Source organism: Corvus brachyrhynchos, unplaced genomic scaffold (genome assembly GCF_000691975.1).
Source record: "Corvus brachyrhynchos isolate BGI_N302 unplaced genomic scaffold, ASM69197v1 scaffold5, whole genome shotgun sequence".
Lineage (NCBI taxonomy): Eukaryota > Metazoa > Chordata > Aves > Passeriformes > Corvidae > Corvus > Corvus brachyrhynchos.
In genome coordinates, this window is record NW_008238321.1 from 8,792,316 (window position 1) to 8,814,527 (window position 22,212).

Consider the following 22,212-nt stretch of genomic DNA (forward strand, 5'->3'; position numbering starts at 1 on the left):
CCTTTCTGTGTGTTTCTTGCACTAATTGAAGAGTTCATCTTCTTACATGAAAAGTACAACTTGAAGATGTGACTTTTTAATTTTTCAGCCAGTCATCCTCTTACCTAGGCTTACAAAAAACTCTTTGCCTGTTTAAGCATTAGTTACAAAGATTCTTAACGTTGTCTTCTTTCTGTCATGTGCTGTGCGCAGATTTCTTTTTCTTGTTAAAAAAATATAGTAAATGTGGTAGAAAAAAGGTGTTTTGGCACTTAAGAAATCCTGGTCTTGATACATGACTCTGCCAAGAGTAAATGCTCAGCATGTGGCCAAGTGTTCTGTAAGCATTTGCATTTGCGAAGTTGCTTTCAAGTACAGAGGGACTTGTTTTCCATATGCCTTTGTGCTTTCATTTAATCCTGTCTTTGCACAGGTCTAGTACTAAACATACTGGTGGTATCAAGTTCTACAAGAAATGTGGATTTCTGGCACTGTTTCTTTGGGGTGCTTCTAAAGTGGGGAGTTCTAGGAGAGAAGCTGTGGCTCAGCAGAGGAAGGAGAGATGGGCTGAGATTGGAGAATACTTTTAGATGGCATGTGCTCAGGTTATAAACCAGAATGGTTGAAGTAAAATAAAATTTTTCTTGGTAATGTAACAGGAGAGCTTGAGAATTCAGACAAGCTTTGGAGGAAAGCAGCTGAGTGAGGGAGCTCTGCACCAGCAACTTAAAATTATTTTGTGGTTTAATGGCTGCAGCTTTCATTTGTGCTTTCTGAAACTGTTGTCTAAAGACACATTTAGCATCTCAGGTACATAATACTTACTGTATTAATAGGCCTCCCTTCTACACTGAGGTGATAAATGCTCTGTAGTATCTTCCCAATCAAGTTCCAGTGAAATCTGGGGAGTTGGGCATATCTGATGCACCTTTTCCTCAGTTGTGGAGCTGTTGTACCAAGCTGCAGTCACACCAGCAGCGAGCAGAATCTGGAAGCTGAAGATCCTGGAGAAACCAGGAGGAGATCTCCAGGAGGGTGGATGTTTTGAAGACTTTGGGAAGGCTGTTTAATTCTTTTATTCTTGTCTGGTTGGTTCTTTAGCACCCATTCACTAAGAAAAGGAAAAGTAACTGGTTTGTGGGTAGTTCTGTATTGTAGAGCATGGTGAAGCAAGATCTTGAAGGTAAATGTGAATGAAAGGAAACATGTAAAAGTGGTATGAAAAAGGAGTGTTTGTTTCTTTTAGCAGAGAGAATAGGAGCTTTCTCTTCTGTGGATACATTTCAAATTTTGACAGTGTTTGTCAGCTAATCTTATTAGTCCCTCCCCCAGAAGCTTCAGGCATTGAAAGTGTTCAAAGCCTGATGATAGCAGCAAGCCAAGATGATGTCCAAGTGCTTGTGACCCCAGTGCTGTCCGTATCTGAATCCCAGTTCCAGGAGCTGTGGCAGACACAGGGAAGCCACAATTGCTTTTGGCTGCTCTGAACCCTGTGCTGGATGCAGGTATCTGAGCTGAGTGTGGGTTTTTGAGAACAAGTTGGCAAAAGGAGAAGAGTAATTGTTGAAATGCCACTGTTTACATCTAATGCAATTACACTTGATCAGTTCCACTTTCTCGGAGCAAGTCTTAAAGTCTGCTTCTATCTCCTTCTGCCATGAATTATTCATTCCTTATGGATGAGGGTGATTGGGGTTTGGCTTTAACAGGCAGGTTTATTATGCCCACTTAGCTCCAACTGCTTTGGCATGCTCTAAGCTGCAGTTATTTTCCCAGCACCTGTTCTTAGCATTCATTGTTCTTGATGTTAAAACTTTTGGAGTATGTAATTCAGCTCTGATTTTGGGAGTGGGAGTCTCAGGGGATGGAGGGAGTTGGTTTCTTTCTTTTGTTTTCCTTTGCAGCAAGCATAGGAAGAGCTTTTTATTTAAATCTGTGCTAATTGCTAAGTCTGAGGGTAACTGTTGTATTATCACCATGTGTCACAAAGAACTTGGATGTGAGACACTGTATATGTGGCTTGGGAGCTTTGGATGTTAAGGAAATAAAGCAGAATTTCAAAACAAGGTGGGATTGATGTGCTCTGCCCTTCAGGGAGAGTGGTTCTGAGGGCTGGTGAGATTGGGATATCATAACACAGGGGTGCCACCACCTCTGCAGCAACAGTGACACTCTGGGTTCTTCTGTTCTGACAGCTTCTGTCATCTGCTTTGTACTGGGACTGCAGCATTCAGGTCTTGGTGGGTCTCATGTTAGTAGATGCCTAGAGCTGATGTGCTAATGGGCTTCCATAAAACTTTCCATTTTAAATGTTACTTGTCCTTCACTTTGAATATTAAATTTTTAGAAACTTTAAAAAAAAAAAAGTGTGAGAGAGAATTACTGCATTTGTTTAAAGTTCTGAAAGCTTTTTTTAGCCAAACAGTTCAAAGAGTGCATCTCACTAATCAGAGGAATATTTTTGCGTCCCCAGGGTGGTCACAGTGTTTTAATTGGAACTCAGGCTTCTTTGAAGTCCTTTTTAATCCTCCCTGAGCTGGGGGAGAGGGTTTGAAGACAGCGCTGTAAATCTGAAATTTCTTTGGTTTATTTACATGTGTCTGGGGACGTGTATAATTCCTTTTCCTGGATGGAGCCCGTGGACAGCTGAGTGGGAAATGTGCTTCCTTAAGTGGGGAGGCCTGAGCCAGGGGTGGGGGTTCTGCACAGTGAGCTCACGTGCTCCTGGATTTGTTAAAACCAGGAATTGAGCAACAGGCTCTGAATGGGAAATGAACTCGGTGGGAAACGATGTGGTAGCTGATCATGAGGCTAGGCTAAGCAAAAAGCTGGGATTTAAACTCATGTTTTAGGATTAACTGATTAGTATGACTTGCAAAAATGGTGTTGCATACTGATTTTTGACTTTTACCAGTTAGGAAACAAAAGATTTAGGAGAAAGTGCTTACGACTGATAGCTTTTATCATCTATTAAGTCAGTGTGGGGTTTCATTTTCTTACACTGAACTAGGGATTTTTGGATCTCCCTAATCATATTGCACAGTCTTAGTGCCTCAGTTTCTAAAATTCAGGACTTGCTTTGGTCTGGTTTCTAGGGCTATCTAGTCGTACCTCAGTTGTTTATGTACTTGATGTAACTACCACAAACAGGGCCTCAGTGGCAGCTGACACCTTTTTTGCCATCTTAATACAAATGCCCTGCAGGAACCTGTGACTGCTGACAGTGCAAGCATTTTCCTTAGGCATTATCTAATTTTGTTGTTCTGCTATTGTTTTTCATGATAAATATAATCATTTATCAGCTGTGTTTTCAGTAAGGCTTTTAACCTCTCACATTTGTTGAAACTTGGATGTATTATGTTCTGTTTCTGGCAGAGCTGAGACATCTGTTGTGAAAAGATTTGAAATAATCTTTTACTGAATTTGGGTAGTTTTTAATTAATCAAAGCAACAGGCTTAACCTCAATTTTCTATCTGAAAGAATAACTTAGAATTCCAGCTGAACATACAAGCAGTATGCTTTTCATTCTTTCTAAAATTGTTACCATAAATTTACCTGTGACTGTTATTGGATTGATATTAAAAAACAACCCAGTTAAAATAACTTCTACTGCAGCTTAAAGTTGCAGTTTAAAGTGGCCATTCCTGCCATGAGATTGAATAAGTATGTGATTGTAATCAGAAGTAAATAAGAAGAATATATGGGATGTCAAATCACTTTGTATAAAAGCAGTTGAAAATATGGTCTAGACTCTCCCAAGGACCTGTCTCCAGCCATTAATAGCATTTCCTCTTGCTCAAGGTTAGGGGCTTTGTGTTACTGCTGGCTAATATTTTCAGCTGATAAGAGTCTGGGTAAACAACAGGATCAATAAAGATGTTGAAAACAATACAAGGACTTAGGTAAATTAATATTCTGCAAGGATTATCTCAGACAGGTGTCAAAAGAACAAGACCATCAATTCAGTGCAATCTGTAAAATAGTCAAATGTACATAAATTGTCAGTAGCCAGCCTGGCTGCAGCAGGAGCTCTCCTGTCAAACAGGAGCCCTGGCTATCTGGAAAAATGATGTCTCTGTGTTGGTAATTTCCATGGGGATAGAAGTTATGCCAGAAGGGCATGTTGGATGCATGCAAATTATATTTGGTTTTAGGTTTTGGAGGATTTTTGTGTCTTGTCCCTGCGTCCCACACCTCCTTCGTTGAGAAGAAGCTGATGATGTCTATTTCTAGGCTGGTCCAGGTCTATTCAAATGTCTTGAGAGTGACCTTGCAGAATGGAACCAGCAGAGGTTTGGTAAAATTGTCTGTTTATTTGCATAGATACTCTTGCCTAATTTGAAAGTGAAGGAGTTAAATATTTTTATTTCAGATGCTTCTGTTGTAACCAGCCCTCCCTGCTGGCCCTCAGCTTGGTGAGGAGCAAATCTCTGAATGAGCTTTTATTCATTGACATGGAAGTTAAAAAGAGAAGCTTCTGCCTGATCTTCTGCAAGTTTCATTTATTGCCTTCATTTTTTAGCTGTCAGGGTTCTTTCCCAGTTTTGTATAATCCTGGTAATTGGCTGGGAATGGATTTCAGGGTTTCTAATGACCCTCTGTTGAATGATATCTATGTGCAAGATACATCATCTGTCTGTTTGGAGTTTGTTTCCGATGAATATATCCTTGTATTTCAGTCTGCTTTTCAGATACTAATTTTTTGTTTATTACTATTTACAACTATCCAAATGCCTTGCAAATCTAAGGGTTCTAACCCGCAGGATTAGAATACAGAATTGGTATTCTGCTGTGATTCTGTTCTTTATATTAGTTTGATTTGCTCCCACCCTCCTCATGAAGTCTCTTGGGTACCCTGTCCACACTGTCCTCTCAGCCCAACCTCAGATTGCCAAAATGATTGTTCCAACTCCAGTGACAAATAGAAACTGTAGGAAAAGCAACCCTACTTATGACTCCTCAAAAGAAGTGTTTCTTAATTTCACAGCATTATTTTTACCTTTAGCTGTTGCTTTTTTCTCAAATTAAGTTTGTGATTAGGAAAAAGACTTAAAATAGCTTTTGCTGCTGCATTACAATGAAACATTACATTATTAACTGTGTTTACATTTTGTGCTTGAAGTCTTAAGGGCAGTAGGTATGAAATTGTGTGCCACAATAATTTCCTTTCAACGTCATCATTAATGTATAATTACATTCACTAAATTGTGAATTGAGAAAATACATTTGCTTCTCTGATTGTAAAGTTTGTGCTGAGATCTCTGTTAGCATGAGAGCAGTAACAGCCATTTTTAAAATCCCTTTTGATCGTTTCCAACTTCACTACTTCTGTGCTAGTGCCGGTGAATACCTGAAAGGTGCTTTAGCAGTTTGTGTGGTTTTTTCTTCAGTGTCTAATCTGTTGGGTTCAGACCTTAAGAACTCATTATTTTCTTGTATAGGAAAAACATAGGACTAAGAATATTTCACAGCTTTGCAGAGACACTCCATATGTCTTGAGTTGTATGCTGAATGCCTTATTGCTGCCTTAAAAATGGTTTCATTTAATGAAGGTCTCTTGATGACTCTGCGAAATTTTTGTTTCACCATGACCTCTCCAAGCTTTAAATTATGTCACGTGATTGAGCATGCAGTGGCAAACCCAAAAGCTGAGTATTTTTATCTTTCAGATCAGCAGGTTTGGTGCTGCTGTGTGTACATTCCCTCTGCTTGAGGTCGCTGAAAGCCTTTCACTTGCGAGGTTCCATTCCAGTGTGGAGCATGTGTCACTTAGCAGGTTTCTGTGGACTGTTCTGTGCTTGCTCTTAGAGCAGTGGTAGGGATGAGAAAGAAGTTGGAACTGTTGAAATGTCTGCCCAATGGTGAATTATTTTTCCAAAGATTAATTTTATCTTGTTGAGCCCTTATCTATATCTTTAAAGTAGAAATGGCGCTTGAACGAGGAGTTGTTACGATGCCATATTGTTAACTTTGGGAGGAAAAAAGCTTTCTTCATTAAAATCCAAAGAAGCCTATTAACTAGAATCTAATATGGTTTTCTTCCTTTTTTTTTCCTCCCCTCTTCAAATTAGGGCTTGATTGGATTAATTGCTAATTTTGCAATTGCTTCAAAAGAGACGTATCAATTGTCTTTAGAATTGTCAAGGCACTTATAAACACTTAAAATGTTTTCTTACAAATAAGTTGTTCTTCTGCTTCAAGTGGTTAATGGGGACATTTGCTTTGGTAAAGAGCAATTGGATTTGTTGATTCTATCTGTACACAAATAAGAGTTCTCTAAATGAAGGGAACCTCTGAGGCTGAGATTGCTTATTGCTTCCACTTACACTGCAGATTTCCTCCATTTACTTTGTACATAAAATATTAAGCAGCCACTTTGTTGGAGAAACAGTCTCAGGTATACCTTAGTTTTGTAGGTTTGACAGGTCTTGGCACCTTCATTTGAATGAGTAAAGGTTTGTGACTGTTCTTCAAAACATTTTAATCAAAGTGCTGCAAAGCACTAAATGTGTCCTAATTGCCTGGAAACATTGAGGATTTGTCTTTGTGACTAATGTGTGTAGGAGATTCCAGACCATATGGATTAGTTACTGTAGTCAGGAATAGAAAGGGAGGATGTAGGCATGGAGATACCAACAAACAGGGGTAACTAGCTGGACTGGAGCTTGAAGGGGCTTTTCTGCAGGAGAATTGTTGTTGTGAAAGTTAACTCTCACAACTTCCAGGTCTGGACACCAGATTTTAGTGGCAATATTTTCCTCTAGGGGAAGGGGAGCTAAGGAATGTTCCCAGGGAGGGGATGCATTTTTGAGGAGAAAGTGATATTAAGCAGTTTATACCTTTCTCATAACAAACGTAGAGTTAATATGACCAAATTAAACCTTAGGACTCTCTGCTGTACCCTGGGAAGTCTTTGTGAGCTGTTGTGATTATTGTTATTTGTTGAACTTTCTTGCAGGGCAAGTCCTTCCAGGAACTGAGCTGCTTTTGGACTTGGTGAAGCTTCAGAGATAGACAGGAGTCCTGTAAACCAGAGATAGAGGAGTTAAAGCAGTTGAGGAGATCAAATACACAAAGAGGATTTTTGAGACTCACTTCAAGCATACAGGAAAAGACTATTACAGGCATTCCATGACCTTTCTAATCACAGAGAAATATTTAAAGCAACTAAACTGCTTTTCCAGAAATCTTCTCTTGTTGTCATGTTACCATTCTGTTTGTTCTTCAGATGCTGTTGTTTTCCTCCCTAGGAAGAAGATGAAATTATTTTTGTAAAAGTAGGAAAGGTTCTTCTTGGGGAGAGGAGAATTTCAGAATCTTCTTATGTTTCCTTATACACAATACAAAAACAGATAAGGAGCAAAATAAATATTTTGTACTTCTGGGGGATTACCTTTAAAAAAAACCCAAATCAAAACCCACAAAAACACCTGGAAATTGTTTTTCATAGAAGAGGATGAAGCAGATGTGGCTTCCCTTTCTGTGCCTTATTTTCTTAACAAACACTTTAATACAAACGTCTGTCTCTGGTCTTTGTCAGTTAATTATGTTTAAGTGTAAAACTGAAAACACTGTGCCAAAAATCTGGTAATGTTCCATTTCAATTTAATATGACTTAGTTGAGACAACCAAATCTGTCATTGTATATTCATACTGAGCTAAAAATGTAAAGAGAAGTGTTAATTCAGCAGAGTTCCAAAAATATGTAATTCTGAGTAATTTAGTATTATAAATGTGATATTAGTTTGGTAGTTTGAATCAAATTTAATTAAACAAAAAACAGTGAAGAACTCAGTCCTCCAAACATAGTTGATGAAGTGCCTATTTTTCTCTTTAGTTTTACTTTTGTCTTGCAATTCCGTACTTGAAATTTAATGTCTGATCTCTAGCTACAATCAAAACTCTTCCTTTGCTGTGCATTTTGAAACATTTTATAGAAGCAATAAGAAGTTGACATTCTAATAAATTATAAATTAAAAATTTTTTTCTTTAACATTTTCATCTACTTACAGTCTTGGTTTAAATGTTACCTCGACAGCTAATTCTCAGTGTGTAACTGTCACAGTTTGTACTGAAATGGTAATAGATCCTTAACTAAGAACGGAGCGTTCCTCCAGATCCTAGGAAATGTCAGTTGTGTGCATTAAAAAAAAAGGTATACAAAATAACATAAGCCATTTTCCTTAAAAGTTTAAAAAGTATGACAGTGGGCACTAAAAGTCATTGTGTGACTTGTTTGGACATCCCATTAAGTTAATTTTTCACTTCACTTGAATGGTTTTACATTTTCATCGTTCTTAAATTGCTTCTTTTCAAATCATCTGTGCTTCAAAGGAAGGCAAAGAGCTTTGGGTTTGTCCCCCCCCTGCCTTACTGTGCTGTGAACTGCTGGACTAATTTGCTGGTTTAGGGCAAAAGAAAACCTTGTCCAAATTGGGCTTAAATTCAACTGTTTGTTTTTATGAATTTTGCTTAAGGAAAGAGGGTCTCAGGATGGGAAGGTGGGACAGAGGAAGAATATTCTAGCTTTTGGCTCCATGTGCCTTACTCAGGAGAAGGGAGCTGAAGGCAGTGATTTCATTTGCTCCTGCATTTTGGAAGCCACTTTGTCACTTGTTCATGTGAACTTTGATTACAAAGCACACAAATCCGTTTTGGTAACACACTGCCCTGAACTGGACCCTTCCATGTGTCCCTTTACAGGTTTTTGCATGCCTGATGCACACAAGGTGTGGGGTTTTTGGTGGTTGCATGGGCTCTGTTACTCCGTGCGGAAGGAAGCTGCCTACAGGTTTGCAGAGCAAACATAATGGCAGTGCTCAGCTTTTCAGAAAGGGAGTTCTGGCTCTGTTTGGGTGAGGACAGGGTTTCAAACTTCCCTCAACAAGCCATGGTGATTCCAGTAGTGTTGGAAAGCTGTGTTGTCATAAAGATCCTCTTAAAGCAGATCCCTTGTCTTTTCTAATACTGGTTTTGGTATCAGCTGTTCCATAGGGAATGGACAGAGCTTAGCAAAAATTACAGACATCAGCCAAGGCTCTCAAGGCCAGAACATGCCTGCTGTGTGTCGGGATGCTGACAAATTTCTCTCTTTCCATGGCATTATTTGCAGAAACTCATGCAATGAGAGGGCTGGTTACAGCTGGTTGGTGTTTGCAGTGCTTTGGGACTTGACCAATTGTCATCAAATTGAAAGCTCTGATTTAATTTTATTGTGCATGCAGCGTCATTCCTCTACTTGGATCTGTGGAAATTCAGCTTTTGCCAAACTGCTGGTGCTCAGGGTAGGGTGCAGACCTCGGAACCAGGCTTTGAAACCTCTCAATAAGGGTGTTTGGCAGCAGAGTGCATGCAGTGGTGTCTTTGTCTCTCATCACCTGACATGATTTAGTGTTACAGAAAGTGAACTTTTCTTTACAGGGGATTGACTGTGTATCTACGTATATCTGACTGTATATATGTATATCTATGCTGCTCCACTTAAAAAGAAATAAAGTAATGAAAGGTATCTAATGCCAATAAAACACCGTCCAGAACTAAGTGTAAACCTAAAGCTGCCAATTGCTGGAACTGAGATTGGGAGCTGATTGTTGGTTTGAATGGCTGAACAGATGAGGATGATTGTTTTTTATTGGAAATCCGTCAGGAGCTATCATTACTAGAAATCTGTGGCTTTTATAGTTCTCTCTCATTTTACTATTGGATTAATTTCAGTTCCTCATCTTAGTCCTAACAGATTATGGTCTGAATTTCTGAAAAACTGAGAAAAAAAATCAAGGCAGATATACTTTTTTTGTACATAAAAAAAAGGAATCTGTGAAGAATCTGTGAAATTATTTCATTGATGCAGGGACCAAACACTGGTGTTGGGGACTGGCACTCAACATGGCCAGAGGTACTAACTATCCTTATGATAAATCTGCTGTATTTAGGTCATTTATTAGAGGCTTAGAAGTGCATTCTTCAGAGCCTTGTTGACTTGGCATTACACTGCACAAAGATTTTTCCTGTGGAAATTGGTGTGTCTGCTTACAGCTTTGTTTTGCTAAACAGCCTAAGTGTGCCCAGTCCATTTTCCTGGGGTGTTTCCTCTGATGCCCAGCCATTAGTAGCCCTCAGTAAAGAGCTGGTGAACTGCTCAAGTTAAGGATCCCTTCAGGCTCAGCTACAGAACTTTAAAGTGTTATTTAATACTGCAGCACATTTGAAAATTCAGGTGCATGTTGGCTTAAAATTGACTTGTCTCTGCTACCAGAATTTTATATTCAGATGTTTTAGCCAAGCTGTCTCCAGGTTGTGTCTTGGTTTCTCCTCATAATTCCCTTGGCTAGTGAGTGTGATATGATGTCCTGTCCTGACTGATTTCTTTGCTTCAATCTGTGTCTCTACTGTCTGATGGGAGAACACTTCCATCTGTTTTATTGTATATTGACTATTAAGACTTGGATGTAACACAAGTGGTAGTAGAGGCCTCAAAATTTTCTACTGAGGAAGGGTACAGGTTTGCAATTCTGGAAGTGAAATGCAGGAATCTTTCAGCTGGGATTGCCAAAATTGAATCCTATCTGCACCAACTCAGTGTTTAACTAATTTTCACTTGACTGGAAGTGACAGATGATTAAAGAGAAAAAGCGATGCCTTTTTATTGATGTGAGTAGTTGGCTGAAAAATACTTTCATCAGAGAAAGGGCTTCTTTAGTCCTAGATTCAGTCAGAATCCAATGCTCAGGCTAGAGGCACTTCTCCCTGTTCAGTTTTTGGAGTGGCAGCAGCCTCATTCCAGCGCTGTATTCAATAGTGTAGAATCTGACCAGGCCTAGTTTCACCTGCCAGCAACAGTGGATCCTTGACTTGCTTTTTGGGGGACATGATAGATTGTGTCTCTGCAGATTTCACTGCTACAAAACTGACTTCCCACTTGCTCCCTATGAGAAGCCCTTTCAAGGTCTCGGTCACTCTTCCCCTTTGTGGATGGTGCATCTTGCTGGAGCACGAGATGTGTGTACCCAGTACATACAGGGATGCTCTTTTCAGCTTCCTTTCCTTTGGGAAGTGTGATAGAGATGCTTCTATTTTGGGGTGGGAAAACCTTTCTGATGGTGCAAGACAAATTTTTATTTTTATGACTTTAAGAGAGGCCTCCAAAAGAACAGTTTCCTCCTGCAGAGACTGCTGATGGAACTGCCAGACTGGAGCTATCTTGATCCCATTCCATTACCTTTAAGGATTTGTCACTGGATTTGATGGAAAAATAAACCTATTTCTGACACCTGCAGAGTTGTCGCTAGCGGGTCTGTAGAAGTCTCTGATCTCTTTGACAAGAAAAGATTATCAGTGACATCTGAAGTGTTACCCAGAGCTGAGAGATGTGGGTTTTTTCTCCCGTGGCTCACTATGGAGTGTGTGTGAGGGCCTCTGAAGTCAGCACACTGGTAACTCTGTGGGAACTGTTGAGTCACCTATGATGTACCTGAACCTCTACGCTCTCAGAGGATGTTCAGCAGTAGCCAGAGCTGTTGAATTGTACAGTCTGTATTTACGTTTATTTCCTCCTTTTCTTACCCTCTTACTAATCCTGTGCTCTTGCTGTGGTGGCTTTGGATTTTACGTGAGCTGGCCAGGCTGCAGCTCTGTGTTGGTCTAAGGGACTGCAAGAGCTTTGGCCCCAGGAAATTGCCTTGGCTGCTTTTGGTGAGACCTGTTTTATGGTTATATATGGAATATAGATTTGCAACCAAGGATTTGTTATAAGTGTTTATTTTGTTTTAATTGCATAGGACACCTGACGACCTCTCGAGGCAAATTGTGGCCCTGCAGCAACGGGAGCTTGTCCTGAAAGAGCAGAACTCCACCTTCATGAACAGGTGAGTGACTCCAGGAGGGGATGCTGGTAGCAAGATTGCTGTGTTAAAGCACAGAGAAAGGAAACAAGGACTGCAAACTGGGAGACCAGCTCTTTGTATTTCTTTGCTGTTCCGTGGAGCCTTCTGTGCTGCCTTCTATTCTTTCTCGTTGATAAAGGGCTTTTTGCTTACTGAACTCCTTGCAGGAAGAAAAAGATGAAGAACTGTGAGTGATGCTGTGAAGAGTTAATCAAGCTTTAATGTTAGGAGCTACAGTGTTTGCAAGGGGAAGTGAGTTGCTTTCCCAGACAATTTCATCTGGAAAGGGAATGTCACAAAGCAAAATGTGCCAAGTACCCATCTGGGTATGGGAAAGGGAGTAGGGGCTCTGAGAACTGTGATTTGACTGCTAAAAAGGACCAAGTTGTAGAGATGGTGGAGGAAAAGGATGTTAGCAGTTCTGGTGGCAAAGTACTGCCAGGCTTTGAGAGGAGCAGTCTGTTTATGGAGTGAGATGCTTGTTTGAAACATGACGGTGTTTAAACCATTGCCCTCCAGCGGGAGTGAATATGTAATGGGGAAATGAATTTGTCTGCCAGAGCTAAACTTTCCAGACCGCACTGGTTCCACAGCCTTTCTGAACACAGTTCCACAGCGTGCCAGACAGTGCTTCTCACCCTCAGTGCACATATTCCTGCTTCCCTCCCTGTTTAATTCCTCACATTAGGAGCCTTCTGTCTGTTCTTGTTCAAAGCAATACCTCTGCCTTTCAAAAAGGCCCTGGACTGTTTGCATTGCAGGGTCATAGCTGCCTTGTCTGAGCAACAGGACTGTGGAGAATTTCAGCCTTTGGTGTAAAAATGCTGAATGTAAAGCAGTCAAATACTGTGTGATTGAGCTCTGGGTGGGCACACTTAGCTTGACCTGGGCAGCATTTCCTGATGTGTCTCCTGAGGTAGGAGCTGCATTTTGGTTCAAGAGATGATCGTGTTTTGGGCTCCGCCTTCCTAATGATGGGCAGGATTCAAGCCAGGTGTTAAAAGCTTTGGTTGTGCTGCTGCTGTTAATGAAACTGTTTAGTCACTTGTAAAATGGTTAGCTAAGTGTAAATTCCCAGGAATGAGCCAGCCAAATTGTTTGGTGGTTTTTGCTGTGAAGTTTACAGGGGAAAAAAAAAAAACCTCTCACAAATATAAAGAAGACATTCTGTATATTAAAAATAAACTAAGCAAACCCTCAAATCCACAATTGATTAAACGATCAAATAAAAGAATGATGGTAGTGTTCGAGTTACTGATTTGGGTTTTTTTTTTTTTGGGCTGTTTTTCACAACCTCTCAGAGAAGTGCTTTTTCTAAATTTATTAATGGCCATGGGTCTGTTGAAAAAGCAGCTTTTTGGTAGTGCCTGTTCATCTAGATATAATTGTGCCAATTTAGTTTAAAAATAAAAACATGATTAAAATTACTTTTTGATTTCAAGTTAAATGGGCTGTAAAGCTGCTCAAATTAAAATTCTGACATTTTCCTGATGCAATGCTGTGTGTCATTTCTGAAACTGATAATTTTGACTTCCTTCTATCACATACTTTATTCTGCCTTAAAAAGAAGGCAATAAGATGAATTTTTAAAAACCTTTCAGTACAGGTGATTTGAAAGTTCCCAGCAGAAAGCTTTGACTTTTTGGAAATAAAACGTTGTTAAGGAAGCAAACCTGATTTTCTCCTTTCCATAAATCTTTTCCAGATTTAGCTGATGGTCTTCTCTTTTATTTGTTTCATAATTGTGTTCAGGATTGTCTGTGTATTACAGTAACTTAATATGTGATCATGCCTCCCTCTAGTGATGGAGGCCAGCACTTATTCAGCTTTCTATTGTTATTTTTTTCAGCTACAGGTTCTTTTGCCCTTAGTTGAAATATGTTGTCTTTGGTGGTGATAGTGCAATGTTTGATTTATACAGTCAGTGGTTATGTGTGTACAGAGCAATGTGCAGTACAAACACCACAACGTTTGTGTCTACCCTAAAAACTTTGATAAGTTTTCTCCATTAAAATTAATGAATTGGCAGATGCTTAGGAAAACATCATCAGAAGTCAGCACCTGAATTTATGAGAGAATCACAAATAGTCCTGGCTTACCTGTTGCTGCAGTGCAAAAATGTAAATGTGTTTAGTAGAAGAGATTTGAGTGTTACAGAGGGTTCTATGGCCCTCTTCCCTACAGGGCAGATATGGAGTCTTTGTGCAGTGGATGTGTGCGTGTTCATCACCAAGCTTTTAAACACAGGCAGGAGAGTGCCTGGAAGGCGGTGGGGGGTTTGCAAGCTGATTATTCTCTCTCTGTCTTTACACTGCAATCATCTTGGTTTTTATTCCCAGTGATGCTTTCCCACACTGTTCAGTGACTGTGGTAGACACTTGACAGCTGCTGTTTCTGCTTCCAGTGTCCTGTAGTTGGTCTAGAGTGGGGAGTTATGGCTGATGAACACACTGGTAAAAACCTTTTCTGAATGGCTTCACTAAACAGAATATTTACTTGTTCTCATTCCTCCATTCTTGACCTGCTTTCCATTTATTATTGTGCATTTTTCAGAGCCAGTGTTTGTGTAATTAAAAAGGCAATAGAGATGATCCCACCACAAAGAGGCAACATCACTACAAACCCACCTTTGCTGGGGTATTTCCCTGCATGGGGATCTGCACTGCAATCTGTGTTTTGTGTAGCCTGTGCAATTGCCAGTGTCTCCAGGCCTCCCAGAGATCAAATGATGATGCATATCCTATTTGCTCCGTCACTCACATTGGATGCTTTTAGACACAGAACCACAGGACTGAATTTCCTGAGCAGTAGGATTAAATCAATTTCTTTTAACAGTGATTGTTTACACGTTTGAGTTGTGTAGACTCCCTCAGAGCTTGCTATTTTTGCTAAGGGGAGAAAACCTTCCTGTGGTGCCAGCATGGGGCAAGAGGAGAGGGTCACTTTAGCACTGAGCACATGGGCAGAAACTCACTTCTCTTGGCAGCTTCAGGATGGCTGAGTAATGTAGCTGAAAGTGCCATTAATCGTGCGTGATGGACTCTCAGTGCTGTTTTGGAGTGTGTTGCTAGAAGTCGTATAAATAGAGTAAATTACACTTGCAGCAGCAGCAGCAGGAAGTGTTGTGGAGCTTTTTAACTGCAGAGCAAAGATAACAATCCAAAGGTTCAAAAGCTCAAAAGAAGATTGCTCAGGGCCACTTTGATAGCAAAAAGTGTACCTGCTCTGCTGTTTAGGAAGAGGTGATGGAAGGAAGGTGTTTAATTAGTGGGTCAGTTTAACCATGCAGCAACCACTGGATAAAGCCCATTTTTCCCCTGCTGTAGGTGTGGTACACTGAAATGTGTTGGTGGTTGTAGTTTGGAATATGGAAAGGCAGCCAAGTGGTTCTTCAGATTTTGTCTTATGGAGAAATGATGTAGCAGTTACACTACTTTTTTAAAGTGTGAAAAGCTGCATATTTATTGTGCCTGCTTCCTATCTGCATATTTGAAGTCTCTGGAGAGATTTCCGAGAACAATCCTGGCAAAGTATTCTAGAATTTGAAATGTTGTCCTGTGAGATGGCTCACGTGAAGGAATGATGCTTCTTTATGGCTTCAGCTTTGCTGCACTTCTGAAAGACATACTATGAAAATGGTTACTCGTGGTCCCTCCCTTTTCTGCTTCTGCTCTTTTTGTCCGAGTGCAATATTGACTCTGGACCTCGAGATGTCTTGTGGGAAGTCAAATACGAGGAAACACGAAGGTGAAGTTGGTTCTGGGCAGGATGAAGGACACCAAGGAAAATGGAAGAGCAGTAAATCCTTGGTTCTGGTGTTGAGATCCTGGAGCTGGTGGATTATTCACATCACCTCGTGTCAGAAACCCAGCCATGTGTTTTGACATATTGTTTCATATGGGAAAAGGGACACAGAGAATGTGTTTGAAAAAGGGTTTTCCTACTGCTAGTGCTCAAGAAGTTCTGTTAAGAGACATGGTTGTTTACCACCTTTATTCATATAAATCATGTAAAGCTGATTTACCCAAACAACCTGCCATGTGTGTTGTTGCTTAAAATGAAATAAAACCCCAAACCATCGAAGACCAGGGAATGTAGATTGCAAACTGAACATAAAATGCTTTAGAGTTGGGCAGCAGGGATTTTTTTTTAATAAAAAAAAACGAATGAGTGATGATAAGCCCAGACCTGTCCATCTTCATAAATGCTGTTAGCTCAGAAGTGTTGTAAATCTTTTGCCCAACCTCTCCGTTCCTTGGATGTCCCAATGAGTGTCAGTCACAAAAACAAATAGAGCCTGTCAGACTTCTTCCCCTAATCTTCTGGAAAGTTGGACAGAAGTTTAATTACAGTGAAGTGTCCTTTATCTGACAGAGAAAGAAGTGCTAGCTTTTTAATAGGCTTTATGAGTTATTTTGTGATCAAAAGAAGCACTTAATGTCTAATATAGGACTAGGTGGTGATTTTTTTTTCTTCCTTTGTTCATCTATATGGCACATTGCACCTTGATTTATATGTGGAGGTGTCTGTGTACCTAATACCAGACAAATGTTTATTTACAGTGCTTCAGGGCAATATTAACTGCTGGCAGGTTCTGCATTCATTTTACAGAGTGAGATGATGAAGGAATGACTGTAGTTGCTGCTTTTCCTTTTCTCCAAAATGGATCTTTTCTGCACTCAATAGTGTCTCATTAAGTGACCAATCTACATATTCATACAGTAAGCTTCTAGAGCAACATCTGGTTATTCATTACTCTAATTAGGTAGATACAAAGCTTTCCTGTTTTTTTTTTTCTATCATATAGTTAGCAGAAAATAGGAAGGCAAAAAATAATTTAGCCAAGACATTGACTTATGCTTCCAATTTGAAAAACATGGGATTTTGCCCAGACCTTTGCTTTTCATGATTGTGCCATTTTTAGTCTGATTTCCTGAGGAAGTGAGGCTTATTACTGTGCTTTGTGTGTGTATGTAAATGAGATTTGTCTGTGCTTACCCTACACTTTTGAACTTGCAAGTTGTGTTCTATCAAGCTTGGCAGATGGTGGAGGTCTCAAAAATAATGAATTCCAGCAAGTTTAAGGGAGTCAGATCTCTGTCTCCAGGAGAGACATCCTGAGGCCATGCCCTGAGGTCGTGTCTGGGATCAGAGCCCTGCAAGCAGACTCTTGGGAATGTTCCATTGTCAGGAAGGCTCCTTTGGAGATCAGGCAGCACTGAGGGAGCTCTGTCCTCACACCCTGGCAGCACCATCATTTCTGCCATTCCATGCTTTCCAAAGGCTCGTGGCGTTTGAGACTACCATGGTAATGTTGTTGGCATTGTTTCCATGCTTTTCATGTTTCATGTGATTTTGGTATGAGAAAAAGAAGTCTGCTTGAGTCAAGAGTCACCATTGGAGAGAGAAATCCATGGGAAACCAGGCAACTTTGGTTCTCGAGCTCATGGAACTATTCTCTCTCAGTTTAAAAAGAAAATATGTAGAAAAAGCCAAAAAAAGCAGCCTAGAGGGGATAGACAAAGCTATAATGATACCATCTTCCCAGCCTGGAGCTCTGTGGAGACTGTAGAGTGCACAACCAGTACAAATATTAGTACTTGGTTTCTTACCTTTTATTTGACTGTGCTTCTGGGAGACCATTCAAGAATAATTTGTGAGAGCAATCTGTTCAGTGCTCTGATCACTTCTAATGATTTTAAAAAAATGTAGTAGCTATTTAACTCTGTTCTTAATCGTTCTTCTTGTTCCAGGGTAGTGACTGACCCTGGGTGTTCCTACCAACATCATCCCTGATGTCTGTGCATCTCCTTATTACTGGAATGAACGATGGCTTTCATTTGTTAGTGCTCATCTGGAGATGCTGATTCAGCATTCCCTTGGTAGCAGTGGGCATTTTTGACCAGAAGAATGTGTAAAAATAACCAGCTAGTTTGGTAGGAAGCACAGGCTGTTCTTGGTAGTGTGTGGCACAGCAGGCACCGTGTTTGCAGCTGCACACAAAGTTAGAGAAGGAGAAATGTGCCTTGCATCTCTCCTGTGCATGACTCACATCTACACTATAAATCTTTCACTTTTGTGAGATTAAAATTCCTAAAAATTCAAGATGAAATAGATGTATCTTAATACCAGTCCAGAGTTCTCAGAAACCAGAATGGATATTTAGAATTATTGAAGTAATTAGAAGTCAAAACTTATTATCTATTATTTTTATTCTCTCCTTCTTAGCAGAGGGATGCTATGATCAAGTTAATGATTTACAGGAGGCTGATGGGCAGAGTGCCCCACATCCATGTTATATTCGTGATATGAATACAAAGGGAGGAATTGTAATCTCAGCTGTGCAGTAGGCAGCAGCACAGAAATATTCTACTTTGAAACCAGTAGTATTATGTAAAACCACATATTCAGCCTGCTGCCAAGCTTTGTATAGAGCTCTGGGAATTGTAGTGCTTTAAGATTTCCAATTCTTAGGGATTTGTCTTTTATTGCCTCTGCAACGTGGCAGTATGCCTTGAAAAATTTGATGTGAGTTGGAAAGAGTAGGGCCTGTCAGTTTGGTGATGTCTTTGGAATCAGTGCTGAAGTCACCAGGGTGGTTCCATGGATGAGGTAGATGAATGGTGCCCAAGAAGTCTGGACTTAGTTTCTGGAGTGTTTTCCTGGGTGTTGAGTCACTTTGTACAGTGACACGAGTTTCTCACGTTCTCACCTCATGAATCAAACATCTCTGGTCGTGTATCCTGCCTACTCCACACCTCATTGTTTTCAAGGCAAATAAAACACATTAATTCCTATATATCCATACTTGTTAAGAATTTTTGTTCCTTTCTCCTCCAAATACACATCTGTGTCTTCCCATACAGTATCTTAGAATGACCGTAGTGACCGTGGCTCCTGGACTGTGTAAGTGTTTCATGAGAACACATCAACAGTCAAACAAGGCTGTGTTTAACAGCTTTGTCTCTTAATTTGTAATGCTAGAACTGCAATATAGCTTTCCTGAGCAGTCATGGGAAGCCAGAGGAAGATTGGTGGCAGAATGCAGAATGAATTTTCTGTCTTTTTATACTCATTCACTCGAACACCTACTGTAGTTGCTGTAATAACAAGACTTTCAAAGACTATGGATTTTTTAAAGTACTTTGGGGTACTGTTGATATTGTTTATTTTGAGCAGATTGATGAGGACAGCCAGAATACACTGAGACGTTTTACCAAGGTAAAAGTGAATTCTATGGGATTTTTTAACCTGCTGTGAAGTGGTGTCAGTTCAAATACTGCACAGAATATGGTTATGTCTGAAAAATAGATTGTCTGGCCTGGAGTGTCTCAATCAGTTGATCATATCTGCATGTACACTTTGTTCAGCTCCATAACTAACTGCTTCTTGAACAATTTCTCATCTGGATCACATAGTCTCTCCTGCCTGCTGCCTTCAGGCTGCTCTTATTGCTATTTTCATTATGTGTTTAATATTCTTTGTGGCTGCCTGTGAATGTATAGAGCAAAATACTGAAAGTATATCCCTGGTGGTGGTGGGAAGGCATTTTTAATTAGTCATAAATACTCTTCTACTGTCAAAGTTTTATCATCCCTACAAAAGACATACTGCTTGGAAAGTTTATTCAAGAAGTGAGCTGCTTGTCTTTTTTAGCTGTGTAAGGCAAAAAAAAACTTGTCATAAATTGCAGTCAACCCCCCTCCCAAAAAGCAGCTTTCTCTTGCTGCTCTGAAAGTTAAATGACTAATGTGCATAATTTATTTGAGCATCTGTGCTAAAAACTTGCATACCAAGTTTTAGTTCAATGTGATCAACAATGGCGAAAATTAGGATTTATCATGGAAATGCTGACGGATGTGAACATGTGTAGGCTAAACCGGTGCCTGACAAACCTTCTTATTGTGCAATGCTAATGGTGAAACAGTTTTTTCTGCTGTAATTGCATTTCCCCCCCCTCGGCTGCTTAATTTTCTCCTTTTCAAAATTCGGTGGTTTTAGCTGCACTTCTTATTTGGATTCCTGCTTTTTCTGGAGTCTGCATAAAACCTCCTAAGTTGTCTTGTGATATTTCTAAGCATAAGATACCCTGAGCTGCCCGGGTGAGCATCGGCATCCCGAGCTCGGGCTGGGGCTTTGCAGTAACTTGCTGAGAACAGGAGATGGTGCCGGCAGCCTTGGCAGCTGCTCTGCCTTCCCTCCCCTCCTCCTCCACCTCCTCTGCCTTGCACAGCCAGGCTGCTGTCACCAGCATTATAAATTCTGGAGCCAATTAGCTAAAAAATGTTACAAGTGAAAGGAAAGAGAAGAAGCTGTAGAACATCTTGATGTGAATATGCCCGTTTCAGATACTCTTCCTGTGGAGAGCTTGAATCACAGAATCACAGAATGGTTTGGGCTGGAAGGGACCTTAAAAATCATCTGCTTCCAACCCATTGCCATGGGCAGGGATGGCACTCACTATCCCAGGTTGCTCAGGGTCCCATCCAGCCTGGCCTTGAACACTTCCAGGCATGGGACATCCCCCGCCTCTCTGGGCAGCCTGTTCAGTGCTTGACCACCCTCTGAGTAAAGAATTTCTTCCTAATGTTTGGTCTAAACCTGCCCTCTGTCAGTTTGAAACCATTGCCCCTGGTCTTACCACTTTCTGCCTGTATAAAAGATCCCTCTGCCTCCTTTTAGGCATCTGAGGGCCACAATAAGGGTTCCCCAGAGCCTTCTCTTCTCCAGGCTGAACAACCCCATCTCTCTCAGCCTGTCTTTGTAGGAGAGGTGCTCCAGCCCTCAGGGCATCTTCCTGAACTAGCTGTGCTTTTTGCTACAGCTCTGGTGCAGCTTTTGGTGAAGCATCAGATACTTTTGAGGTATCTGGCTAAGGAAGGAGAAGTTGGTTTGGAGGAGTCAAGGCAAGGCCTTCTTAGGAAATTGTGCTGAGAAAGTGTTATCTTAGCTGTTGGAAAGATCTTTGCTGTGTTCATGCCTTGCTGGTGCTTTCTCCTTTCTTCCAGCCTTGTGCACAAGATTTCTTGTTGAAGGAAATTTATTGAAAACAATTTTTTTTGTTGTTTAAATTTCAAAAGTCAGACCAATTGCTTAGTTCTTGCATGGGCATCACAGAAAGGAAATATGTTTATAGTCAGTTCCTCTCTCTGTCTCTCTTTGAAACAGTATTTGGTTCAGAAGAAATGCTGACAGTTTCTCAGTGCAGTCATTCTGTTGCAGGAATGTGTCTCTCCTTAGGAAGGAGAGGGGATAGAGTTAAAGATGGCTTCAGAAGGGATGCATGGCTACTGGTCCAGTTATTTTGTTGCCAGAGACTTGGTTTTGTTTTTCCCTTAACTGTGGTGGGATGTGACATTCAGAGGGCCTGTTGGGGCTGGATGTGTGGTCAGAAAGAAGGCTGGGGCGTGATGCTCTGCTAGAGTTTAGAACAGTGTTCCAGCAAAACATAATTTCCTTGTCATATTTTATGTATGGACTATTTTTACATATTTTCAATATTTAAAACAATGTCCATATTCATAACTTTTAAAATATGTTCTCACTGTTAAGAGATGGAAATCAGTAACAAAAAACACACACAAAAAAAAGTCCCATCAAAACCCCCACAACAACCCCCCCAATCTTTCCTTTTATTCAAGCAACAACAATCAAATTCTTACGACTGGAATAACTACTGAAGAGGCTCTCTGTTTCTCAGCCAGAGAAAGCTTTTGAAATATTTATGGAAATAAACCAAAATGTGTCCCTTTCTGACTGTACAAATAAGAGATTATCAGATCTAGCCCATGGCAGTTGCAGTACATAGAGTCCAAAGCATCTACAAGTAATAAAATAGAGAGTATGCTTTAAAAAAAGCTGTGAGGTTTTTTTTATGGCACTCTACTGACAAAGCAGCACATTTCCATGGATTATCCTAATGAAAAAGTCCCTCTTTGTGCACCTTGCATTGGAGGTAAAAATTGTTATGGACACAATACATTAACTGACCTTTGAAAACCAAAAGTATCATTTATGTTGATGCATCTGTATCTACTTAAAGAGCCAGACTGAAGTAGCCCTTTCTCTTGTAGCTGGGAGTGTGGAGCAGGGCTGCTTCCATCTCCTGCTGAATCCTGTGCCACCAGGGATAGAATTGTAAAACAGGTTGTCTGGCTGTGTCACACTCCCAATTTACTGAGTTGAACTTGCTCATCTGGGTCTTATGCCTTGCTTTCCATTCTACAAATCTTGCTCTAGTGTGAGAATTGGAGCTTGTTGAAGTCAGAGTACATTTTGATGATTCACAGAAGAATCTGCAGAGCCAGGTTTGTAAGGAGATACCTTTTATTAGAGCCACTGATAGGATTA

At 40.4% G+C, this 22,212-nt stretch overlaps 1 protein-coding gene across 1 annotated transcript in view; it reads left to right on the forward strand.

Annotated features, from left to right (window-relative positions):
- MAD1L1 (MAD1 mitotic arrest deficient like 1) overlaps positions 1-22,212 on the forward strand; it is a 350,530-nt gene that overhangs the window by 24,736 nt on the left and 303,582 nt on the right. The window contains exon 10 of the mRNA XM_008633475.2: positions 11,758-11,844. Within this exon, the coding sequence (XP_008631697.1) occupies positions 11,758-11,844 (87 nt within the window). The remainder of the gene's footprint in view (positions 1-11,757; positions 11,845-22,212) is intronic.